Source organism: Balaenoptera musculus, chromosome 4 (assembly GCF_009873245.2).
Source record: "Balaenoptera musculus isolate JJ_BM4_2016_0621 chromosome 4, mBalMus1.pri.v3, whole genome shotgun sequence".
Lineage (NCBI taxonomy): Eukaryota > Metazoa > Chordata > Mammalia > Artiodactyla > Balaenopteridae > Balaenoptera > Balaenoptera musculus.
Window position 1 is genome coordinate 140,978,830 of NC_045788.1, and position 26,319 is coordinate 141,005,148.

General features: G+C 57.4%; 1 protein-coding gene across 4 annotated transcripts; it reads right to left on the reverse strand.

Annotated features, from left to right (window-relative positions):
• Positions 1-342: 342 nt before the first annotated feature.
• Positions 343-24,197, reverse strand: RIPK4 (receptor interacting serine/threonine kinase 4). Of its 4 annotated transcripts, none has more exons than XM_036850638.1 (8): positions 23,968-24,197; positions 14,749-15,040; positions 9,304-9,452; positions 7,670-7,719; positions 5,998-6,156; positions 5,112-5,215; positions 3,432-3,693; positions 343-1,642 (listed from the first exon to the last, which is right to left on the reverse strand). In XM_036850638.1, the coding sequence occupies exons 1-8, from the start codon at positions 24,147-24,149 to the stop codon at positions 483-485; spliced, it is 2,358 nt and encodes a 785-aa protein (XP_036706533.1). In that variant the 5' UTR covers positions 24,150-24,197; the 3' UTR covers positions 343-482. The 4 variants fall into 4 exon arrangements, with proteins under 4 accessions (XP_036706533.1, XP_036706535.1, XP_036706534.1 ...); XM_036850640.1 differs by lacking the exon at positions 23,968-24,197 and adding an exon at positions 23,045-23,256; XM_036850639.1 differs by lacking the exon at positions 23,968-24,197 and adding an exon at positions 16,012-19,622.
• Positions 24,198-26,319: the final 2,122 nt, after the last annotated feature.

Consider the following 26,319-nt stretch of genomic DNA (forward strand, 5'->3'; position numbering starts at 1 on the left):
AGATCTGAAGCGACAGCTGACACTGTTCGTGAATATTGAAGATATTCTTCCGCAGAACAAGAGTTCCACGAAAGACTTCTGGAACAGGCTTCTCTGCCTGCCGCCGCAAATGGAGAGAGAAGACACCGCTCCTCCCGCACGCCCGCCTTCCCAGCCGCAGGTGGCTCCGCTCACGACGGGGGGCTCACGGCCCTGTCACCGAGGGACCGACGGCAGGAGCGAGGGGTGCAACCAAATGCCTCCGACCCACTGTCCCTCCGACACCGGGCGCACCCGTGGGCAGTGGTCGCGCACGCTCCGATCAACCGCATCGGGAGGGTGGGCAGGCGACGCCCAAGCAGACGCCGGCGCGAACCCGGAGTCAGCGGCCACCGGCCTCCCGACGGCCCACTCGGTCGGCATCCCGCAGGCCGCAGACGGGGCGAGCAGAGCACGCGCGGGGGCCGGAACGCTGCGGGGGCCCCGGCTCCGGGGGCGGCAGGCTAGGTCTTGCTCCGCCGGAGGAGCGCGGCGGAGGGGCCAGGGCCGCCCTGGAACTTGAGGCTCTGCAGGTTGACGTGGGCCCCGTGTCTGAGCAGCGCCTCCACCGTCTTGGCGTGCCGGCCCCGGGCGGCCAGGTGCAGCGCGCTGAGCCCCTGCTCGTCAGGCAGGTCACGCACGTCGGCGCTGACCAGCTCCTCCACCACCTCCGAGTGCCCGCCGGCGGCGGCCAGGTGCAGCGCCGTCTGGTGGCGGGGCCCCCGGGCCAGCACGTCGGCCCGCTCCTCCACCAGCAGCTTGACGGTCGCCAGGTGCCCAGCGCGGGCGGCCAGGTGCAGCGCGGTGCAGCCCTCGGCCGTCACGGCCTCCCTGCGGGCGCCCCGGTGCAGGAGCAGCCTGGCGGTGCTCGTGTGCCCCGTCTCCGCGGCCACGTGCAGGGGCGTCTGCGCCAGCAGGCCGCAGACGTTGACGTCGGAGTGCAGGTCGATGAGGACGCGGGCCACGCGGTAGTGCCCGCGCTGGGCGGCCAGGTGCAGGGGCGTCCTCCCGTCCAGCGTCTGCGCGTCCACGCTCACCCCCGGCTGCTTGGCCAGCAGCTTGACGATGGGCAGGTGGCCCTGCCAGGCGGCGTAGTGCAGCGGCACCCAGGCGTCCTTCCCCGGCAGGCCCGCGTCCACGCCGCGGCGCAGCAGGATACGCACGATGCTCTCCTGGCCGTGCTGGCAGGCCACGTGCATGGGCGTCCGGCCCTCGCAGTCTGCCTCGTGCACGGAGGCGTTCTTCTCCAGCAGCAGCCGCGTGCTGCCCTCGTCCCCGTTCTGGGCCGCGAAGTGCAGGGCCGTCCACTGGTCCTCGTCCGCGGCGTTGACGCTGATCTTGCGGGCCAGCAGGAGCTCCACGACGCCGCGCACCCTCTTCTCCACGGCCAGGTGGAGCGGGGTGGAGCCCTTCCTGTTGGCGAGGTCGGGGTTGGCGTTGTTAAGCAGCAGCCACTTGACGCAGTCCTCCTGCCCGGCCTGCACGGCCAGGTGCAGCAGGCTGGCGCCCCCGTCCAGGACCAGGTCGACGTCCTGGGGCTGCAGGATCTTCATCAACCTGCTGGTGTCCCCGTTCACGATGGCATCCACGAGCTTCTTCTTCTGGACGTCGGTGGCGCTGAGATCTGCGGGGAGAGCAGGTGCAGGGGTCACGTGGGGCTGCCTCCCCAGGCCCGGCCGGTGTTTTCTACGTGGCCCCCAACTCCCCGTGGCCTCCAGGCCGCTTTTTATCTGAGATCGCTTAAGCGCTGTGCTGTCCATGCTGGTTTAGTTTAAGATCGAGTGGGGAGACCTCGGGCAGGGCAATGAATGTCTCCAAAGCGCTCTTTTGTCAACGTACAAAGTAAAAATCATTCTACCCATCCGGTAGGGTCGTGATTGGATAACAATCCTGGGACAGGGCAGGGGCAGGGGAAAGCACCTTCTAGACAGAAAACCCAAGGTATATAACCCAGGCCCCTGCTGGTGCTCAGAAAGGGCAGCACAGATCAGGCAGCAGCCCCCAACCCGCCGGAGAGCTGGCAGCCCCTACCCCAGGCCACCCCTCCAGGGCCCACCACCTGCTCCCAGCCCAACCTCCAAACCATGCCTCTTGTCTCAGCACCACCACGGAGGATGCTTTCTAGAATAATCCTTAAAGGACTGAGTCTCCCATCTTAGAAGGACTGTTATTCGCGATGTAAAGGTTAGATTTAACGTAAAAATCCTATTACGTTGTCGGGTTCCGATTTAAATGAAACAAGACGCCCTCACGTGAAACATTTTCAAGGGGCCCTGCGCAGGAGGAGGGGGCGTGGGGTGTATTAAGAAAACGGAATCAGCCCAATGGGGACTTAGTGGTTTAACGCTGGCTTCTGAGATGGGCCAGTGACTGATCCTCTCTAAGCATGAAGATGTCACTTGAGGGCATCAGTCCCCGAGAGAAAGTTCTACATCTCTCTCCGTGGGAGGCGGGTGCTTCTTTCTTTTCAGCCTCATCGCCGGCTGCTAACCTGCAGCCCAGCCAGGCCTTCCCCACCTCTGCGCCTCTGTAAGGAGTTTCCTCAACCCTAAGTGCCCCCTTTCATCCCAAATATTCCACTCTAAAAGTTCCAGGAGGTCCACGGCATCTAGGAAAAAAGTCCTCACTCCAGGAGGAACTCCCCGATTCCCCAGGAAAAACAAGCTCCCCTTCCTCCTGGGGTCTGTACCCTTCCCACGCCCCTCTGGCCACCCCTGCACTGTAGCCCTGAGCACGAGCATGCGTATTTTCCTCATGGAAAGGAAACCTCACCCGTCATCCTCACAGGCAGCAACGAGGGGGTGCAGTGGGCACCAGCCCCCCACCCGAGGGCCAGCACCTGGGACAGGGCAGGGGCAGGGGGAAGCACCTTCTAGACAGAAAACCCAAGGTATATGAACAGGACCAGGGAGTTACAACCCCCAAGGACAGCTCGCCCATCAACATGCACGGCTACGGTAAATGGGAGCCCACGAATAAGAAAGAAAGGGGGTGTTTTCCCAGCACCGTCTGGGAAAGGGGGTACAGGGCTGACGTTACGAGAGAGAGGTCTCCAGGGAGAGGGGTTCCATACATCCACTGGGCTCCCTGATGCAACTCTAGTTCTTCAACCTGCAAGCCGGAGGTCAGCCCCTGCACGCCGTGTTGGCACGGGCGAGACCCTCCCGCACAGCCAGGGGTGTGACTCACCCCTCTTACACCTAAGTGACACCCGCTCGGCCCACGTGCATCTCTGCATTTGCACTGACGCCCAAACCCAATCAGTGAAGGGCTGCAGAAAACACAGGAGAGCTACTGTGAGGTCAGGAAGCCGGACGCCTGATCCTTTTCAGCAGCTCACACTCTGCCCGGCCCCCCAGCCCCCCGGCCCCCCGTTAAGCTCATTATTTCCCAGGGGCGGGTCCTCCACTCACCGCCCGCTGAAGGCTCCCGCTCGAAAGACAAGGACAGCGACCCTCTGGAGGAGAAGGCAGAATCCACCGAGGACACCCCGGAGAGCCTCTTGCCGCTGCTCGCCGACGGAAGTCTGGATTCGGAGGAGCTGCGGCTGAGCTCTTCCGGGCCCTCGAGGGTCTGGGAGATGCCCGAGTCTAGCTGGGACAGCAGCTCGGAGAGGCTGTAGTCGTTGTCAAAGGTCGGGGCAGAGGCTCGCTTGAGCGGGGTGGCCACGGGCGCCTGCAGAGACAGCAGACGGAGGGGCTGAGGCTCCGTGCGGGACCTGACGGGGCGGGCGGAGGAGGTGGGCAACACGTGGGTCCCCCGTGAGCCATGCAGGGAACTCAACTCCCGTTACCATGGTTCTAGGGGGCCCAGAGACCCTGCGCTGGGTCCACCCGGCGGGAGGACATGGTAAGAAAAGACGACGACGGGGACGGAACACCCGTCACCATGTGGGGCCCCGTCTGCGCAGTGACGTGGCCCCGAGTTATCCGGACGAGATGTGAATAAGCTGCAGGAGGTGAAGCCTGTGTGCTGGCCGTGTCCACCCAGGACAGGTCAGCGCTGATACGAAACGGAGGAAGGAGATGGGACGGGGTCCTAACAACCTGCCACCCTCCCCGGAGCTGTGCGAGTCTAGCTGGGGGGTCGCATGTGTACAAGCGTGGGGGGCAGGGGCCGAGCTACAGGGACAGCACGGCACTCCAACCCAACCCACCCTAACGGGCCCTTCCGAGGGCACTCTCCTGCCCGGCCGCGAGAAAGGCAGCTGGTGGTGAGGGGTTAGAATCTGCAGGTGACGCGTGATCCTTCCCGGTTCCCGCCCACTTGTCCCCAAATCCTCCCTCTCCTCGGGAACTGCTAAGCTGCTCCGACCCGGTGGCCTGGTGCACTGAGTCACACCCACGCGCTGCGCCTTTCTTCCCCTCTTGGCCGGGGGGCGCGGGCACCAGGTCGCCTTCCCTGCCCCTTTGCCCTCTGACCTCATGCACACGCCCCTTCCTGCTCAGACAGTAGACACACCATAACTGTTTACTTATCTCCCGGCCTTACAGCACAGCCTGGGACGATAACACCAGATAACACCCAAGAAAGTCAGTTTAGCACACTCCACTTTACAAGTGGTGAAGGTATTTATTTAGTGAGCATAGTTAGAATTTATCACATCTTACCTAACCTGTGTGGCACTCATAAAACAAAACGTTTACAGGTGGTTAGAAAGTGGCCAGATCCCCAACCTCGAGGTGCAAAAAGACACCCAGACCCCCGAGCCCAGGCCCCCTCCCCAATCTGGCCTAGCAGGGGCCTTCAGCTCCCCTGCTTCAAAGAGCATCCAGCCGACAGCTACTTAACGTCAAGCGTGGGCCCGCTCTGCCCTTTCCTAACCACAGACAGGCGATGGGGACGGGTCACTGTCAGGCAGGAAATCAGTCTGAGGCCAGCGCGCCATGGACCTGCCCCCTGCAGGCTTCTGAGGCCAGCTCACCAAGGCAGCAAGCTCGAGGCCGACCAGCTAGGGACAGGGGCAGGGGGACGGCCCAAGCCTCAGAACAGGGGGCGAGTGGTCCAGGCTGGCAGGGCATTTGCAGAAAAGAGAGACTCAACCCCCGAAGCCAAGTTAGGGGAAACCAGGCCCCCGGGAGGGTCCCCATTACCTCGGCCTCGGCCTCAGGGGGGTTTCTCACATCTGGGTCTTGAGTCGTCTCTTTCACCTCATCATCAGGTTTTTCACACAGGTCCTCGGTTTCAGAAGTGATTTCTTTTGGGGAGAAAACACAAAAGGATATATCTCCTCGACACTGACTTACACAAGTGCTCTACTTACATGTGTGACCTCGGGCTGGGACAGAAGAGGCAGCACCTGCAGCGTCCAGTCTCTTGACCGGTCAGCACTGCGGCCTCCCAGGCTGCTGGCCCCCGGCCAAGCTCACGGCAACCCCGCAGGGGCCCCCATCGGCAACCACACACAGGGTCTGGCCACACTCCAAGCAGGAGTCACCGAGGCCCCGTTTCCCCAAGAAGCCAGGCCCGCCAGAGCGCGTACCCCGACGGCCCGGCGGCCAGCTCCTGGCGGGAGGCTCCCACTTCATTCACGCTGGTTTCCCCATAGGTTTTAAACGTCGTGATCAATTCCAACTGCGTCAGGATCACCCTCCTAGCCAAAGGACACAGCCGTTCCCCAGGGACAAGGCCCCATGAGAAATGCAAAGAGAGCCGCAGGCCAGCGGTCACATCGTCCCTAAAAGATGCACTGCTGCATCCGAGCCTGCAACACCAAGAGCAGCCTCCTGCGGGCCACAGCAGGCCACAGCCAGGGGCGGCCAGCTGGAGCTGACCACGCGGTTCCAGCCGCCCCGCCCCAGCCACAGGCAGGGGCCACAGGCGGGGGCCACAGGCGGGCACAGCCTGTGGGTGCCGGGCTCGCCCTGGTGCTCCTGTCTCTGGACAGCCTCCCCTGTCCTGGCCGTCGACTCTGTCACCCAGGACAGCGGCACGACCCTCAAGCAGCCAATACTCCGGGAACCCTCTGGGGGCACTCACCTTGGAAGCTGGGCCTCTCCCGGGGGTCCCCGTGCCAGCACCTCTGCATGAGGCGCAGGAGGCTCTCGCAGGCGCGAGGCCTGGGTCTGCAGACAGGCGGCAGCTCGGGGCGGTGGCCCTTCACCACTTTCACCATGATGTGCAGGATGTTTTTCTCATCTGCAAAGGGAAGGTGCACAAGTCAGGGCAGCTCGTGGGGCTGAGGCAGGATTCCTTATCTTCGGGAGGAGTGACAACCGTGGGAAAGTTTGGGGCACGTCACCACCACCCACCCAGGAGACACTGTATTTCCTTTGCAAAGCACAGAGCATTCTTTAATCCTTAACCTTGCAGGGCACATCTGTCCTCTGTTTTCCAGGTTTTAGAAACTATCTGTGATCTACCAAATGGAATCACTGCCTTGTATCACAGAGCAGATCTTTCTGGGCATCGAACTCAAAGGAAAACCAAGTTCAAAGGAGAAAAATATCAAACGAGATAGGTTCCAAAGGGGTCCATGCCCACCAAAGGGAAGAACACTGATAAATCATGGAGTCACATCGCCCAGCCCCAAGTGGCCCAAATTGCCCTGCAGTGACGAAAAAGTCCTCCTGAATTTCTACCCCAAAGCGCAGGTCCCCGGCGGGCCAGGCAAAGAGCCGGCCCGAGCGACAGGGCACCTGGCCACGCTGAAAAGAATCCAGACCACGGCCCTCCACCGAGGAGGAGACGGCAGGGAGACAGGGTAACGACGTACAGACAAAACCCTGCAAAAGACCTGGGGGCCACATGCTGACTCTGATCTGCATTCTTAGATCTTTTTGGTCAGACCAGAAAAGAGTGAGTAGCCCAGGTACTGGACTTTTCCAATAAACCAAGTCATGGTACTGAAACCTCGGGGCCGGAAATCAGCACGGTGGGTGCCTGGCAGGGGGAGGAAACCCACAGCTCTCGGGCCGGTTTGCTAACCCGGGGAGCAAACGCCCAACAATTCTGGAGGCTGGTTGCCCCACAATAGGAATACACTTCACATGACCGAACTGTACACTTCAAAATGGTTCAGATGGTCATTTTTATGTGATGTGTATTTTACAATCAAAAATTAGAAAATTAAAAAAATATGTATCTGGAAATCACTACAACGGACAAACCTACAGAGACAGAAAGTAGATTAGTGGTCATCAGGGGCTGGAGTGGGGGGATGAGAGTGACTGCCTAACCAGCCCGGCGTTTCCTTTTGGGGTGATGGAATATTCTAGAACCAGACGGTGGTGATGATTGTACAGCACTGTGAATGCACTTAATGACACAATGTACAGTTTAAATGGTTAAAATGATAAATTTTATGTTATGTGTATTATATCACACACACAAAAGAATGAGCTAGTACCTAACAAGAGTCACTGAAGAGACCCCATCAGATCCGTGCCTTTCCCTGTATGTGAGCTGCACGGCAGAGCGCCTTGTCGGCATATACGAAAGCCTGCGATGAGGTGGGCCGTGGGTCTCTGTGCGGACCTGCTGGGCAGGACAAGGCAGCCCTGCTCCCCACCAGACGGCCCGCCAGCACCACGGCCCACAGCGGCCCCGACTGTGATTCGCAGGCACTTCTGACACAGAGAAAGGACCACAGAGCACGCCCTCCACTGCTCGGGGAGAGGCAGCTGCATCACCCCTAGACATGTCCACTCACCTGCAAACGGTTTCTTCTGTGTGAGCACGCCCCAGATCACGATGGCAAAGCTGCAAGGGAAAAGGCACATCAGTGTCTGCGTGCCAGAGCCTCATGTAAAGCCAGAGGCCCCAAACACAGCAACAAGCTCGAGGAAAACCACCCCAGAGTCTTCGAGAGACTCAGAGAGAGAGAGAGGGGACACCAAGGTATTTTTCATGCATTTTTTTAAATGGGCAAATACTCTTATTGTGGAACAAGGCATGTGGAAAGCTCAAATGTCAGACAACAGACGAAACTCCACCAACTGAACTATGAGTGCAAACAGCAGGAGGGCTTCCTGAAAGGAACGCCACCCTGTCTCCGGACCATCAGCTCGTGGGGAGAACGGCGGGGTCCGCTTCACTCACACCATCTTCTTGCAAACACTGGGCCTCAAAATACCGACTACAGCTCTGGGCGTCTCGAGCCCACTGATGTCATCTGAGTGCATGGAAAAGATGAGGGGGCACTGGCTCCCAGAGCCCTTTTTGGTTGTTAGAAATTATATATACTTGTGTGTAATATATATATGTGTGTGTGTGTATGTGTGTGTGTTACCTTTATATAATTTATATATTAATTATATATATATGATTACTCTGGATATACCCCGAAAGAGCTCAATCTGGTAAAATTTTTAAAAAAAACAGAACCAGAAGTCCAACCATTGAGCTACCAGCCTGCACTGGGTTAAGAGCAGCTGTTTCCTGAAACGCCAAGAAGTCCCCATTGAAAATTAACTGAAATCTACAAGTTCAAAAGTTGAAACTCTCAACTCTGAAATAAACAGAGAATCTTATTCTCCCCAAACCCTCCAGGCAGGTGCCCAGCGCCCCGCGCACCACTCCCTGACAGACGTCCAGCTCAAAGCCCAGCAAAGCACATGCACCGGCGGCTACAGTCAAACCAGTCAGCCAGGACTCCAGGAGGTGTCCGTGACCCAAAGGCGGGGCTCAGGGTGACAGTCACATCATGTGAGACAAGAACCACAGTGAGGGGCTTAAGTGCCTGCTGGCACCCGCCCTCCTGCTCTCCTTCTCCGAGAAGTCTGAGTGATTAAGACCTTTACCATATGGAAAAGGAAGGCGCCAAATGATTCACGACTGTTCTCTAGCACAGAAATCCCCGGTGCCAGTTTGTGAACAGCCTCTAGGGTGTCTGTGCTCCTGTCACGCGTAAGTGACGTTCAGAAGTGTGAGTTCTGGGCCACGAGGGACTGGATTCTGGAGCCTGAATCCACACGCAGACAGACACACAGACCACTTGGAGCAGCAGGGTCTCTCAGCAGACAAGCTATAGAGCCCGTGTTTCCTACATCCTACAAACACCAAAGCTTTCGTGGTTTGGGAGCTGCCGATCCGGTTGCATAACCGGCTCTAACTGACACCAACCATTAACGTTCTCCAGCCGGGGCCAGCAGCGCTCACAGCAGAGAACTCCCGCTTGCAAGAAAGCCCTGGGGTAGCCCGTACCCTCCGCCTAAAAGCCCTTTCATTTGGACTGAGCCTCTTATCTGGCGGCACCGAGGAGCCCCTGGCAAAGCCCCCCTTCAGAGCACGAGGAATCCAGGTGCAGAGCCCCTGGCGGTCTGGGGCTGCACGCCTGACACACACCTGTACACGTCGTGCTTGGTGTCGAAGAGCCGGCTCTTCTCCCGGATGCGCTCAGGAGGAAGGTAGGCGATGGTGCCGAAAAGGCCGTCCATGCTGAGGTCGTGCGAGTGGGACAGCCCGTTGCACTTGGCCAGCCCGAAGTCGGAGATCTGCAACGCAGCGGCGGGAAGGAGCTCGTCAAGCTTGGCTGGCAGCTTGCTGAGAGAGGCAGCCGGGGTTGCTGCTCTGGGACGTTTTAATAGCATGCCCTCCCCCCCGAACCCTGGCAACATCGGGAGACGGCGCGGTGCCCCGACCTGGCTGAGCAGCCACGTTCAGGAATCAGCGCCACGGCTCTCACATCACCTGCGCGCCCCGGCGCAGGCGGGAAGGCCAGGCCAGCCTGGGAAGAACCAAGCCTGAGAGCATTAGGAGCTTGACGGACAGGGGAAAAGATTACACTTGAAGGAAGGAATTCACTGGGAGAGGGAAGGCAAGGGAGGGGGCAGCCCTCAGAGGCAAAGCAGTTATGCAATCACACAGCTGGGCCGGCGGGCAAGCGGCAGCTGGTTCTTCAAAGGGAAATGCGCCTTCAGAAGCCCTTTAAAGGGAGCAAAACACACCCTGCCAACCTCAGCGGGGCCTTCTGTCCTCCACCTGGAACGTTCTAGGAACAGACACTTGCTGGCTCCAAACACAGCACCCAAACGACAGGTGTGACATACATCCCCTCCGCCGCAGGGCCCACCGGCCCAAGGGGCACCTGGACCCGGCAGCTCGGGCCCCATACACCTCTACCTCCGCGTCTCCTTAGTCCAAGGCGTCCTGAAGGCTCAGGGGAACCCACAAGGGGGAAGTCACTGCGGGGCGCCCGCCCTCCCCCCTGCAACCCAGGGTGTGAATCCAGAGCCCTCAGAGGTGGTGAAACGCTGTGTGGGATTAGGCCACACTCTCTGGCATTAAAGGACTCAGGATCCACGTGGGAAAACAGCCCCTTCATAAATTCTCCTCCGAGGCGCGTGGGTTTTTCTAAGCCTTCCAATGAACTCTGGGCTCCCCTCAAACACACCTCTGGAGTGAGGGGAAATGAGGCTGAGTCAGGCCCTTAGTTCTGGGCTCACCTGCCCACAAGGTGAGCCAGGGGCCTGGCGTCATCACCGCTGAGCAGGGCGAGTTTAGGACTGGGGACTCGCTCCTTCAAGGGGTCTCTGACCACATCTGCGGTGGGGGGGGGGCGGTTTGGGCAGAAAGCCTGCGACAGTGGACCCGGCCCCCCACTTCTGCAGTCAGGCTCTGCCCGGGGTGGGGCGTGGGTCCACGCGAGTGAGGCCGGCCTGGCCATTTCGGGGTCCCCAGCAGCGGTCCGTTCTCTGACCTCCAAGAAACTTTCCACTCAGGAAAGGGAAGTGCCAGTTCCCCAGAACGAACCCATCACCCCGACCCTGCAGCTCGGGACCGGGCACAGAGCAACGCAAGGTAACAGGTGGACGAGCGGGAAAGTTTTAGTACCAAACTCCCAGCAGCGTGGACGTGTCAGATTCAGGACTGCGGACGGACGGGGACGCAGGGATCCTGGCACCTGGTGCCCCACCCCCATGTTGGCAGCCTTTTCTTCTTATTTCTGCTGTTTTCAGGTACAGCCAGCTGCTTCAAGATACACACTTGATGAAAAGAAAATAAGCCTAAATTCTACGTAAAAGCTCCGGCATCAAAAGGCAAACTCAGAAATGAGAATTCTCTGATGGCCACCGACCCTCCGGCCCACAGGATTTCTCCACCCGCCCTTTCTCACCTGTCCTGCCCAGGAAGGGCCTGCCTCGTCTGCCCCCGGGTTCCCGGACAGTGGGACAGTGTGGCAATCCCTGAGAACAGCAAGCGCCCTATAATTTACAAACGAACCCGCACTTAGCGCCCGCCTCGGTACTGCCCGGAGCCAGTGCTCACAGGGGCCCCCGAGACATGGCCCTTCCCCTGCCAGGCCCAGCTGGATGAGACTAACAGAGACTAACAAAGGGCCGGGTCAGGGCTGTGCCACCTTGGAGTGAAAGGCCATTCTGGACCACAGAGAACAGGACCCTGGGTATCCCTGTGAATACAGCCTGGTCTGCGCAAAGTGGGCCCCAAGTATAGCTTGAGATTTTAAATCGAGTTATTCCCTTACCAACTTGAAATGGGTTTACTACTGACGCTAAAATTAATATTTTAGTAGTGATATTTATCATACTTAATATTAACCTCACGTATTAATTTAATATTAAAGTGTCTTGAATACACTTTCCAAAAACAGGTGGTTGCTGTGAAATTTTCAGTTCCAATCATCCTACGTATGGACAAAAAATGTAGCCTCCAGGGACCAAGGGAAGGGGGTGGAGTGACAACTTAGGATCTTATTTCAAGATTCCAGATTAAAGTTGTATCGCTAAAAATAATCATCAACTAAAAACTGCCCAGAAACCCAGCGGCCGACCTAGAAGCTCAGATGAGGCTCCCACTGAGCTGCTCCTGAGGATGAAAGAAACGCCTCCTGTGAATATATTTTCTGCTTGTTTGGGGCTGTGCAGGGTGACTGCCCACCTGGTTAAGGAGCCACAGGGCTTCCCTGGTGGCACAGTGGTTAGGAATCTGTCTGCCAACGCAGGGGACACGGGCTCGAGCCCTGGCCCGGGAAGATCCCACATGCCGTGGAGCAACTAAGCCCGTGCGCCACAACCACTGAGCCTGCGCTCTAGAGCCTGCGCGCCACCACTACTGAGCCCGTGAGCCATAACTACTGAAGCCCGCGCGCCTAGAGCCCGTGCTCTGCATCAAGAGAAGCCACTGCAATGAGAAGCCCCCGCTCGCCACAACTAGAGAAAGCCCGTGTGCAGCAGCAATGAAGACCTAATGCAGCCATAAATCAATCAATCAATCTATCTATCTATCTATCTATCTATCTATCTATTTAAAAAAAAAGGAGTCACAGAAGTGCATTCCCGACCCTGGGAAAGAGGGGCCGGTGGCCTGGCCGCCTCCTCGGAGCTGCAGTGTCCCCTCCCTTCCTGTCAGTGGAGACTGCTCCCAGCCACCCCAGGTCCTTATTAACAAGCCACTTGGTCCTTTAAGGAATGTTCACCCACTTCCTAAAACTGCCACGAAGTGCCAGGCCTGCCAAGCCAGGGGTTGACAAGCGGAGGAGGAAGAAAGCACTCAAAGCGAGGGGCCCCGGGAGCCAACGCAGAAACGACCACAAGGACATCAGCCCCGGGCGCCAGTGAGCGGCACTCAGCGCCCTACTGGGCGAGCGCTAGGTCCTACTGTGTACCCAGCACCGGGGACCATCCCTGGATGAAGGTCAACATCCCGGCGTGGACAGGACAGGAGGAGACTAAGTACTGGCCACTCCCAGCACCCAGAGCACCAGCCCTCGCCGAGCGCACCCACAGGCCAGGCGAGGAGCCCCCCAGGCACAGGGCCACCACCCCACCTGCCAGGGACAGAGCGCGCGAGGGCTGTGCTGCCGAGCAGGACGTCACCGCGGTCCTCAAAGGGCGGGCCTCCTGCCCCAAACATCCCACATGGCTGTTAGGAGAGCGGCCCGGACGGTGGGAAGGGAGTGAGCTGAGATACAGGCCCAGCTGGGCCAACTGCACTCCGGGACTCTGAAAAGACCGCTCAAAGGGATGGGGTGCAATCAGCGGGGTCTCCCTAAGAAAGGCACGTTCTATTACAATGTCATCTCAGCATCCTTAAAGACGAGTGGAAGGCCTTCCCACACCCTGTACCCTAATCCAACTATGCCTCCTGCTTCCCCTGCCCCTAAAAACCCAGAACTTTCCGTGACTTTTCTTGGGTTGCTTCCTCCTCCTAAAGGCCCTCCTGCAGGTGCCCCCACTCCTGACTGGTCCTCTCCGAAGACCAGTCCCATCCAGTGACATGCTCACCCGAGCTGGAGTTTCAGTGACTCCTCTCCCACTGCACCCCAGGGGCTGTCGGGACACCTACCGCCTGCTACCCCCTGTGCCCTCGTGCGCCACTGCGTGCCACCCGTGACGTCTGTGAGCATCTCACGTACGGCAGTGGGTCGGGTGGGAGTCCAAGGGCTCCAGGGCCGCAGAACCTGGTTCTAACCTCTGCTCAGCCACCTACAGCTGGACAACACTGGTCCTCGATTTAACCCCTCTGAAGGGGCCACCGTCCAGTCGGAACCTCCCCTGGCAGGTGGGGCAGCTCCCGCAGACAGGGCCTTTGCACACAGTGGGGACCCCTCCTCACCCCCCTTTGCTTGTGCTCATTCAAGTTTGAGATCAAAGGTTTCACTCTGACTTGGTGCCCACGGACCCCACGCTCCTAGTCACAACTCTGCGACATTCGTGGGGGGCAGAGTCCACATGTGAAGCCAGCACCCCAACCGGAAGGAAACAGGACTGCAGGGGTGCTAGAACTCAGGAAGGCTGGGAACCACCACTTGTTGTTTGTTTCCTCAATTTCCCCGCTTCACTTTAGCGGGAGGGTACTTCCAGCTTCTGATAAAATCTTATTATCGAAGGACACTGCCTTAAGGACACCTTGTCGTTAGTGTCCGACGTGGAAACCGATTCCCCCACCGGCCACAGGCTGGCTCCGCCGGAGTGCTGTGCCTGCCGCAGAGTCGGGGTGCAGGGGGGTGGGAAAGGATGCTGAGGGGCCGGAGGGGACGCCGGCCACGGCGTGTGGCCCTTCCTGATCCGCCCTCCTGAGGGACAGGGTGACCTCGGCAGGCGGGCGAGCCTAGAACCCACGCCACTGAGTGGGAAACCCACGGCTAGTGCCCCCCACGGTGCGACACGATGGCCCTCCAAGGGAGAGACATTTTCAAAGAAACACAAACCTACCACCCTAACAAGGGCCAATTCCAAGGGGACGGCCCCTGATTGTAGTGATATTATCCCTCGTGCTTTTCTGCTTTATAAACTTATCAAAAAAAGAAGATCGGAACTCACAGGCCTTGAAGGAAGAGAACAGAATGCGTCCCTCCAGGGCCCCTCTCCACAACACGCCGCAGCCCCCATTTCCGAGCACCCCGAGGCTCCCATCACCCTGAGCCCGGAACCACCAAGGGGAAACAGGCTGACCCAGCCTCACAGGGAGACGGCCGAGCTGAGGTCCGCTTTCCAACCTGATTTTGTACGATGGCCAACAAGACCGGAATCCACAAATCCACAGTCTCTTTTTCCAGGGTGCCCAGAACCTAGCGTCCTGATCCAGGATCTGGGGGAGTGACCCTTGTTCACAAGAGTCCATTTTCCAGTTACACACCTGTGGCGTTTACACCAGCCACACATGGCAAGACTGGGGATCCTGGTGCCGAGAGGGGCCTCTGCTTTGCGTTCTTTCCCGCAAGGGAACCACCTCTTCTTCGGCCCTCTCGCTGGCCCTGAGGTTCCAGTCCCGTGGCCCCCCACCCAGGGCATCCATCACTCCGGCCACCTGGCCCCCTCAGGTCCCTACCTTGACGTGGTAGTGGGCGTCCAGCAGGATGTTGGCGGGCTTGAGGTCCAGGTGGAGGAGAGGCGGGGACATGCAGTGCAGGAAGTTCATGCCCACGGCCGCCTCGTGGATGATGCGGAAGCGCAGGTCCCAGGGCAGCGGCTCGGAGGCCAGCAGCTTCTCCAGGGAGCCCGTCTCCATGTACTCCATGACCAGGCCCACGGGCTCCTGGCAGATGCCGTACACGGGCAGGATGTAACGGAACTTGGCCATCTCCATCTTCTTGGCTTCCTCCAAAAGTTCCATGCGCTCCCTGGAAAAGTTCAAAGACGTGAGGAATGTGTGTGCAGCGGTCACCTGGCCACAGGCACTGTGGCCAGGAGATAAGCAGCTCCACACGGCTGACTCACTAAAATGCACGTACACGTATGTACAAGTGCACGTATGTGCGCATGGGCGCGCGCGCGCACACACACACACACGGAGCTCACTTTAATGTCACACAATTAAATTCTAGGCCTTCCCACGTCTTCAGTCCATGGTTATTCAAACGCATCTACGCATCGTGGGGTTGTTGTAAGCGGGGAGGAGAGAGATCGCAATCATTATCTGAAAACACTCAGGAAGCACTGAGCCAATGCAGGCTCTGAGCTTCAGATGAGGAGGCGGACATGGACAATCCCTTCTCTTGGGATGACGGAAGGGACGTTAAGGTTTGACCAAAAGCTTTAACGAATTATCCATCCAAAGAGCCCAGCCCCCTTCTTTGTGAAGCCCATCCCTCTAGCTGGCCCCATCATTCCTGAACCCTAACCCCGCACTGAAATTAACGGAGCGCTGGTCTAAAGCAGGGTCTGCAGACCGCTGCCCAAGAGCCACCTTCTTTTTAAAACCATTATTTAAACTGTAGTAAAATGTACGTAACACACTACCTATCGCCGTAACCGTTCACAAGTGTGCAATTCACGGGCACCACATCCGTTCACGACGCTGTGCAACCAACACCACGCACTCCACCCAGAACTCTGTCATCATCCCAACAAACACTCTGCACCCACTCAACAGGAACCCTCCTTGCAGCCCCCGCTCCCAACCTCTCTTCCACTTTCCGTCTATGAATTTGCCTGCTCTAGGGATCTCACGTAAGTGGAATCCTGTAACATCCGTCCTTTAGTAACTGGCTAATTTCACTCATCATATGTTGTCCAGGTCCATCCACGCTGTAGCACACACCAAAACGTCACTCCTCTTATGGCTGAATATTATTCCATTGTATGAACATACCGCACTGTGTTTATCCGCTCCTCTGTTGATGGACAAGACACTTGGGTCGTTTTCACCTTCCGGTTACTGTGACTAATGTTGTACATTTATACACACAGGTGTTCAAGTCCCTGCTTTCAACTCTTTTGGATACGCACCGAGGCAGAGAGTTGCCTGGTCACGTGGTACTTTGGTGTTAAACCTTTTGAGCAACTGCCAGACTGCTGTGCACAGCCAGCCCCTGTTTTGTAAAGAAGCTCCGACGGGACGGCAGTCTCACCCATCCAGGTCCAGAGGGACGGAAGCTGTCTCTGCACTCGCGGCAGAGATGCGTAGCTGCAACGCAGACCCCGTGGCCTGCAGAGCCTGAAAGGTCTGCTCTCTGCCCTTCACAGAAAGCCTGCAACCCCTGGTCTAAGGTCACTTCCTGGTACAGCCTTTACAGACTAGCATCCACGGCCTTGGTCGGCGTCAGCGTGATGGGTCCAAGTCTCAGAGTGCACTCAGGAGAAGAGGCCAAATTCCACAAGGACAGGGTCTGGTCTGTTCTCAAACACGGCCACCGTAGAAAGCAGCCGGGGAGCTGGCTGAAACGCAGGGCTCCGCTCCTGGAGAACGGGCTCTGGGTGGGTGCCAAGAACCTGCTTTCTAGGAAGCTCCTAAAGGATCAGTCTAGAACCACACAGCCTATGGGAGCTGGGAACTGAGGCAGGAAGCAGCCGAGGCGGCCTCAGGGACACCCCCCGCCCGAGAATGCAGATTCCCACACAAGCCCCCCAGCCCATGACCCAGGACGGCTCCGTTCCCCCCACAGGGGCTCTTCCGGAGCTTGGGTGCACCTGCCACCCCACCTGCCCAGCCTGCTGCAGAATCAGCAACTACCACGGAAAAGAGTCTGTTTCTTACTGATCTGACCTCCTCTCTGAGACCGCAGCTCACTCCCAGGCTTCCCTTACAGGTACGAAAACACTTCCCAGGGAGGAGGCGACCTGCAAGGAGGAACCACGCCACACTATTTACCAAGGTCTGCTGCACCCAGCTCTGCCTGTGGTGGGCTCAGCTGGACAGGACCACAGCGCCCCTGCCCACCCGTCCAGCCCCTGCATATGGGAGGGGAGCTCCCCATCCCGTCCTCCCCCAGGAGAACACTGGCCAAGGCGGGTGTCTCAGGGAGAGGATCCCTGGGTGCAGACCAGTGGTTCTCCCCTGGGGGCGACTTTGCCTCCAGGAGACATCGGGCACCGCCGCTGGCATCCAGCGGGTAGAGGCCAGGAGCGCCACCCTGTACCTTGCAGTGCACAGGACAGCCCCCCGGGCAAATACTTACCCAGCCCCAAATGCCAAGAGTTAAGCCTGACAACCACTGGAACAGAGCTCACGCATTTTCAGCCAAATTTAAAATAAACCACTAAAGGGACTTCCCTGGCGGTCCAGTGGTTAAGACTCCGCACTTCCACTGCAGGGGGTGCTGGTTCGATTCCTGCTTGAGGAGCTAGGATCCCTCAGGCCCATGCCGTGCGGCCAAAAAAAATGTTTTAAAATAAACCACTACAGTCTGGAATCACCCACCTAAGTACTCCCAGCAGTTACTTTAATTTTAATCTGCATCCAATTAAAAATCACTTATTAACAAGTATTTACTGAGCATCCTCTACATGTTAGAACTGAGGACAAAAGAGACCCCTTCCCTGCGCCTTCAGGATGTTTACCTTCTAGGGGAGAAGATGGAAAATCACCCGTAAAAAAAGAAGTGTAGCTGAAAATCCAAGTTCTTTGAGGGGAAGTACAGGGACCTGGGGATGTTTAATAAAGGGGGTCCCTAACTCGGGTGGGCAGGGGGCACCAGCAAGGGCTCGTAAGGTCAGTCCCGTTCCTGCACCGGAGCCCCAGGCTGGGGGCAGCAGGGGCAGAGCGGCCACGAGGCACTCAGGGCGCACACCGGGGCCCTGGCTGCCAGAAGTGTAGAGAGAGGAAGCTGGTGGATGCAGGGCCCATTTTCGAGGGAGAAGCATTAAGGCCTGGTGACCGACTGGATGTGGAGAAGAGGGAGGTAGCAAGGATGACCTAGATGTCTACTGGGAATCACTGGGCGGCTCCCCATTTACAGAATCCGCAGGAGCGGGGCAGGCAGGGGGCAAGGGGGTCAAGACTTTGGTTCTGAACAGGCTCAAGGAGCAAAAAAAAAGGCCCTGGCCTCAGAAAAGAGTGCGAGAGGTATCAGGAGTGAATCATGACACGACTATAGAACAAAACTGAGCTCAGCATGACGTGCTCTCTTAGCACTCTGGTCAAAGAGCCAGTGAATGCAAAACACGATGTCCACAAGAGCCCCCGTGGGGGTCCCCGGGCCGGGCTGAACAGTGGGTTCAGGTGCCTGGCCCAGACCGGCCAGCGCCGGCTGCAGCCACAGTGCTTGCTGGGTTCCAGGATGACATGCAGGCAGAGCCCAGCGCTGTGCCCGGTCCCGAGGGACACATGAAAAAGGAAAGGGGGGCATCAAGCAACATTTCAAAAAAAGGTAGTCATTTAAGGAGAGAAGACGGCACCCTTGGGCCCATCTCCTTTCTCCTCCCTGGGGAAGACCTCACGTCACCTACACTAACCAGTTCAACCACGCTCCTAACGCTCTCTCCCGAGCTGTCGCGGTGGGGATCAGTACCGCTGCTGCTCTGTTTCCTATTTTAAGAATCAGTTTTGTGACCTGTCTGGTTCCACTGCTTTTATTCTCTTTTAAAGTGGCCAGCGCGCCAGCGCTCCCCACCAGCGTGAGTCCAGCACACGGCGCCCACGCGGCCCTGGCACGGGTCCGGCCGCAGGACGGACAGAGACCTGCTTCCGCCAGGAGACCACAGGAGGATCCCTCCAGGCCCGCAGGCTTCCAGGCACTACGGGTTCCGGAGTTACAGGCCGGCCACTCACAAGGATGGCTTTCTTCTGCTTTCAGCAGACATTCTGAGAGGCAGCCGGATCGACAGCTGCGGAGGATGTCGATTCCACTGAAGCTGAAGGTCTCGTTAAGTGAAGCTCCATTCGCCCAAAGGGCTACATACGTCAGAGCCAGGTGACTTCTGACAGCTGAGCTCACTGGACTCAGAAGAGCCGCTGGCGGGAGAGCCCCGCCCCGGTGCACCGAGGTCAGCAGGTTCGCGGCTCTCTCCCCTGCCCCGGGCCCTCCCCACCGCACTGAGAGTCCATTTACCTTAGTTTAAAAACAGGGGGGCAAGCCACTGCAGCTGTCTGCTCCAGAAAGCTGGCCACAGCCGCAATGTTCTCAGACAGCCCGCACCCTTTCCGGAAGCAACACCAGGAAGCTCGGCCCGCGGACCACACATCCCAGGAGGAAGGCCAGCTATCCTGGAAGACAAGGCCTTGTTTCCAGGACAAATCACCTTCTCCGTGACAGCCCGATCAGAAATGCCTAAGAGCCGAGGACCCCGCCGTGGCTGCACCCCTGGGGCGAGGAAGGAGGTCCCGGGATCACCCAGCAGGGGGTTCCAGGGGACCCCCCCCCCCAGGGAGCCCCTCACTCAGGCCTGGGGAATGGGTTGGCCGGGCCTCCTAACCGCCCTCTTTGGTCACGTTCAGAAGGGTTGGCACAAAAAATGTTCATCCCGTTTACATTCTAGTAACCACTGAGCCGAAATCCAAGCCTCCCCATCCTCTAGGCCTTTCTTCAGCTGCCCCCAGGATACCCCCCAGTACCCACTCCCCCCCAAGTCCCCACCCGGCAGCGTCAGCAATTCCACAAGCCTGGGCTGGGCCCTCTCCGGGCGCTGCTGGAGAAGACGGGAAAGTGCTTCTCACCCAGAATGAAACCACCACCGTGTCAATTATTTTTTTAAATATATTTTCCTCGAAGCGCTGTTTCCGGTTTATGCCGACGACAGCACAAAGGAACTGGAGGTGGATTACTGTGATGACTATTATCACTTTAGCACCTGAGAGATTTTCAAACCAGTCCCAGAGCCCAGGTGCGGGAGGGGGGCCGGGGGGCTTCAGGAGCCCAGCCTCCTCACAGCCCACCATCATCATCAAATCCCATTCCACCCGGTGACGAGCGACGTTCCAGGCCACCCGAGTCCACGGACATCAGTCTTCATTAATACAACCTAAGAATGGTGACGTGCTAAAAGCGTGTCTACGATTAGGCACAATTCAGTAGGGCTGGCGTCATATTTCTCCTCTGTAATCATTCCCATCACACCTCCTTTCTCCCATTTGGGGAAGGGCTGCTAATTCCGTTTCCCAGCAGGAATGGGGAGAGCATCCCTGCCCCACCCCTCTTGGTCCGAGATGGAAAATCTAGGCATTAACAGGACCAAGTCGGGGTTCAGTTTGTTAAAGATACTTTCTCAACAGCACTTGCATCCATTCAATTTTTCTTCTCAATTGAGGCTGGCCAAAGCATACGTCCCCCACCCCAGGGAGGGCGTCGGGGTAGGGAGAGATAGGAGAAATCTCACCAGACTGATTATTTCTAAAGGACACTTTCTGGAGAAGCGGTGGGGTTCTCCTCCAGGCTCAGTCACAAATTCCAAAGACATCCAGCGGGCGAGGGAAGCTTTCTGGAGGCATGTACCTCGGAAGGGGGAGGAAACGGGCCCTGGGACAGGCCTGCTGAAAGAGGAGCAGCAGGAAACTACGGGAAGAGGGTCGGGGTAGAGGGAAGGGTGCCCGGTAACAAAGTGCTCCTCAGAGGGAGAAACCTGGGAACCACTTGTGGGAAAAGGCAGCAGGAAAAATGGTTTAATCATCCGTTACTGATGCCTCCCAGCCAGGCCTTCTCACTGCGCACCAATCCATCTATGTTCCCAGGGAGCCTGCGAGGGGTTCCCACACTGCTATTTTTAAAACTGACAAGAACCGGGCTTGTCCAATTGTCAGCTCTGTGCTTACAAACCCGGGGTTTGCTCGGGCTCGCCCTGACTAGCCGCGGCCGATCACCAGCCGCTGCCGGCGCTCAGTTATCCTGGGCTTCCTCTTAGCCAGGGGCTGGGGGCCGGAGGAACGGGCCTCCAAGGCTTAGTTCTCACCTAAAGGGGGATGCCTCCCCCGCAACTAGACTCCAGCCGAGCCCTCATGATCCCCTAATGAGGGTCAGCCAGGGTGGCTACACGTCTCCGCAAAGCTCCCAGATGTGCCCGTAAGGAGAGGGAGTGCAGATCAATGGGGTGTCCGTTGGGAACTCCCCGGGGGTGCCCCTTGGAAGCCCCTTGGCAGGTGTCTCTCTGCTCTCTGGGAACTTCAAGGGGTGTCTGGGACCGGGCAGCCCTGACAGTCCCCCCCCAGAAGCACCTGCTCACATGGCCTGGGGCAGCCTGCGGCGGTCAAGGGGTGGCATGAAGACTGGGGCCAGGAGCCCCCAGCCTGCCCGGAGGGAGAAGCAGGCGATGAAAAGGGGTCTGACCCACACCTGTACCGGCGGTGGGTCCCTATGTAACCAGCACAGGAGGCCCTGGGAAAGAACAGGTCAGGCCCTCATGGCAGGGGTGAGAGGCGCCACCCTTCAAACAGGTGAGACAAGGCTTAGCCGGGAGGGGTGCAGGGCTGAGGGCTGCACCCAGGAACCCCGGTAAAATCTTATTCCCCGCTCCAGGGAACATCTTGCAAATAGAAGGGTCAAGATGGGAGGCAGCTCATTAAAAGAGCCCCGAGGCCAACCTGCCAAACTCTGGCAGGATGGGGAGCACAGGAGCCATTTCCAGGTCTAGAGGCAACCCTGCAATGCAAGCGGTTCCTCCTGCACCACAGCGCACGTGACACAAGCGCCTAATGGGAATCTCAAACCAGAGAGAGTCAATAATTAACCTGGAAGACTCTTCTTTACAAAGAGCAGGGGTTTGACCACCCTCTCAATCAGAGAACCCAGCTCCCGCTGCTAACGCAGAACGCCGGCCTGCTCCACCCAGCCTGGCAAAGTGCAAGAGCTGAATCTCTTCCTGTTGGGCAACGCTGACCTCTACCCAGCTGTCCAGTACATGCCACCACCTGCCTATTTGGGGCAGGGCAGGAAAGCCTTCCAGGTTAAGGACAAAAAACTTTGCAACCAGGCAATGCAAGATCCTAAGTGGCCCGCCTCACGTGGAGAAACCCCACCTCCAACTGGGCCACCCAAGAAACAAGGGCCTGGTCGCTTGAAAGAACAGATCCTGAGGGTGCAGCCTGCTGAGTCAGCCTGGGGACGTGCTTGTTTACTAGGCTCTTCCGATACAAGACGTTGGTGCTAAAACCTGCGCTGATGAAGAAAACTCGGCCAGAAGACTCCAGCAGGCAAATAAATGTCCCCGAGAGCGTAAAAATACCCACACACCGGCAAGAGTCGTGCCTTTCAGGCTCTAACTAGTGACTGGCATTCAAAGAGGTTTGGATTTCATCCAAACAGCCACGGCGCCCCTCCCGGCCTGAGAAGTTCCTGGGATCCGAGGGAGGCACAGCTTCACAAGCAGTTCACCTTTGCGTTAGTGATGTTTGCGTGACACTCGTCACCACTCTACTGAAGTTTCCAAGAGACACTGTGCTTGAGGCTTAGAGCAAAAAGCCGCCAATAGTTCTGCTGTATAACCTCCCAGGCCAGGATGAAAACACAAAGCCACCAAGTGCACGGGGGGCTTCCTCCTGTCCGGGACCTGAGGGGGCACACGCTGCAATCCTCTGTGCACCTTAGTCCAGGGACACGCACACAGCCACCCCGGAGATAAGCATCGCCACCATTCTGGGGGTGAAAAGCTGGAGTTCGGAGGCCCCAGCGCTCAAGACGCCGAGGATTAGAAACCAGGTCTCTGAGACAGCAAAGGAGCCGCTTTTCTGAGCCTGTGTCTGTTGGGGGCTGACTGTACAGGGGGCTCTCCACACAGAACACAAGCACCACACAACTTCCACGTAGAACGCAAACTTCACCAAAGGAGAGGTAATTTAAATGCGCTCAACCGAAGCTTATAAATTATTAAAATGCAACCGTAAATAGTGAACACCCCTCACCCAAAAAGAGCTACTCTTCAAGACCCTCCTCCCACCCCACCCCTAAAATTATATACACAGACCACAATCCACTGACCGAATTTAACTGGGGCAGCTCCGGTCCTTTCCAACTGTCTTCTTTAACTTGAGCACCTCTGTTACCGAGGGACAGGCAGGTGGCCTCCCAGTTTTGGGATGGGGAAACTGGGGTCCAGGAGGGCACTTATGGTCCAGCCATAAGTGCAAGGCCGCTCCGCAGAGACTCGGCCTCGAAATTAAGTCAGCTAAAACGAGAGGGTACGGCCGGAGAGCGCTGAATGTTGGAACCTGGCCCCCCCCACCGGGCCGCCTGCCGGACCCCACGGCCAGGCCCAAGCCGGGTAACGCCGACGCTCAAGTGCCCGGGCGCCGAGGAAGCGGGCCAAGCCAAGCCAGGGCTTCCGACCGAAATAATTACCTTCTTACACCAATTTGTGCTCCAAAGTAAATTACTAAGTAAGTCGAACGGAGTCTAACTCACAAAGCCCAGATCCCCACACGGCACTTTTTCTAAGCCAGGCGCAAACCGCAGCGCCCGGGTGGGTCCTGGGCGGGCCGGACGCGCCTCCGAGGGGCGCGGGTCCAAGGCGCAAGGTGAGCCCGCGACCCTGAAATTCCGGGGCTCACCGGAAGCCAGGTAACAATGCCGGGCGCTGAACACCGGCTTAGGCAAACGCGGCTTCCCGAGGCTCCCCGTAGGAGCCGCAGCCCGGGGCAGCGGCGTGAGCGGTTAGACCCGCAGCTCGCCAAACCACCCCCAACGTCCCTCCGGCCGAGCAAAGGGCGCGGACCCCGCCGGGGGCTCACGGCCTCGCCCGGCGCTTGCTTCTCCTTCCGAGGCTGCTCCCGAGGCGACTCAGGTGGAGAGAACGGGAACGCCCGCAATCCAAGCACCCCGACCCCGGCCCGCCGCCGCGCGCCGCCGTGAGGCCGGGCCCCGCCGCCCGCCCCGGCGCCGCCGCCCCCGCCCGGGCCGCTGACCTGTCGTCGACGTGCAGGCTCGGCGAGCACTTGATGGCGAGCCACGTCTTCCAGTGGACGTGGCGCACCTTGTACACCTGCCCGAAGCCGCCCGACCCGACCTTCTCCCAGCCCGCGAACTCGCCCGCGTCGAACGTGCGCAGCAGCCCCAAGGCCCACGGGCTCCGGCTCTCGCCCTCCATGGCGCGCGTCTAGCCGCAGCCCCGCGCCGCCGCGGCAGCCCAGGTGCCCAGGTGCACGCCCCGCCCACTGACGTCACGTCCGCAACGCGCCCCGCCCCCCCGGGCCGGGTCACCGCAAAACGACCCAAAGACCGGTGAGGACTCAGTGCTCCCTCACCGTGTGCTCAGCGTGAGAAGGCCCGGGCGGCTGTTGACCTGCGTGTGCGCGTGTGTGTGTTTAGATGATTGTAGAGTCATATGCAGTTGTAAAAAATAATTCACTCTGCCAAATGTTTCCCCACTGCTATCACTTTGCAAAACTTTGCAAAAAAAGAAAAAAGTAGATACTTTGATACAATCCACCGGTCTTATTCAGATTTCCCCAATGTTATTTGTCGTTGTCAGTGAACAAGAAGTTCCATACAATGCGATCACCTGTGTAGGTTCGTGTATCTGTCACTACAGTCAGTTTATGGGACATTACATCACGCGAGAAACCCTCCCGTGGCCCTTTTATAACCGAACTCCCAAGTCCCGTCCACCACTAATCTTTCTTCTATTTCTAAAATACATTATGTTTGCACACAGGAATCACATAGCGTGGGAGATTTTGGAATTGGCATTTTGCACGCAGCGTAATTTCCTGGAGATCCACCTTTCGCTTTTTTACACCGAAGTTTCCACTTTGAGAGTAACATTTTTTTTTTTCCACTTACCCTAACAGCAAATCTAAAGTGCATTCCAAAGACAGCAGGGGTTCCCATTCTTTCCTAGAGAACGGCATCTTTTTACTTGTAGAACAGACCACTTGAGAAGATGTTTTTCCACCTTTGGGAGGAAAAAAAATTTCCCAGCCTGAATGCAACCTGGGTCAGAGGTCGGGAAGTGTGATTGCGAATTTCTACGCCTAAAAGAACACTCATCGGTGTAGACTGTGCAGTGAAGGAAGATTTATTTTTGGCCAAATGAGATGAATAATGGGGGCAGGACGGGGGAGACGAGAGGGAGCATTTTAATGACGTCAGCTGTATTTTTATGTTAGTCACGGAAAAGGAGAGGTTGATCTTAGCCAGCACATAGAAGCCTCAGACTCAGCTTCCACAGACCTTACCTTCCCCTGGGCACATAATCTTATTTTACAGCCAGTAATTGAACCCATTCTCTCCCGGGGCTTCTCTTCCGCGGGTGCTCACACATCCGAACAGGACGGTGCTTGTTGCAGGACCTCGGGAAGATCAGGCAGCCACATCCTTTTCCATATAATCTTGAAATCACAGTCGGTCTCCTTGAGACTGGAGTGGCAAATGGTTATTTCAGGCTTGTTTGTGGCAAACGTAACTAACATTTAAACTAACATTTTAAAAATAATCGGATTGAAAATATATAAAGATACCTTGCAATATATAAACATGGTCATTATTTTGGTGGGGAAAAAAACTGAGTAGAAAGTGAGTCACCGGCGCTGCTTGTGGCACCTTTCTCTAGACTTCCTATCACATCCAGAGCCTCATCTACAGGAAGTCCAGCAGCATTGGTGACTAACAGTCCACACAAGTCTAGTAATAAAACACACCAATTTCATTTCTTTAATCACCTGCTTGCTTCACTCGACACATATTTACCGAGTGTCTGCAGCAGGCTCAGCATTGAGCTCCTGGGCCAGCCCCCAGCTACAGGAGGGTGGGTCCAAAGATCCAGCCCCCAGCTGCAGGAGGACGGGTCCAAAGATCCAGGCCACAGCGGGGTGGACTGGCCTGGCAGCTCCTCCGACTTCACTAGCGTCCTCATACTGGCCATTCAACCCACTCTGACGGTCAGGTTTTTAATCTGTACAAGGAAAACAAAGTCCCTTGCAGGAATCGTGAAGACAGGTGAGTTCCAGACCCTGTGGGGTTATAGGAGAGTAATCGTTATTTATGTTAATGGTCATTGGTCATTGGCGGGTAAGGTTGACATTTCCAAGTATAAAAGTAACTTCCAATGAGAAACAGACTCATAGATATAGAGAACAAACTAGTAGTTACCAGCAGGGAGAGGGGCAATATAGGGGTAGATAGTTAAGAGGTACAAACTATAATGTATAAAATAAGCTACAAGGATATACTGTACAACACAGGGAATACAGCCCATATTTTATAATAACTATAAATGGAGTATAACCTTTAAAAATTGTGAATCACTATGTTGTACA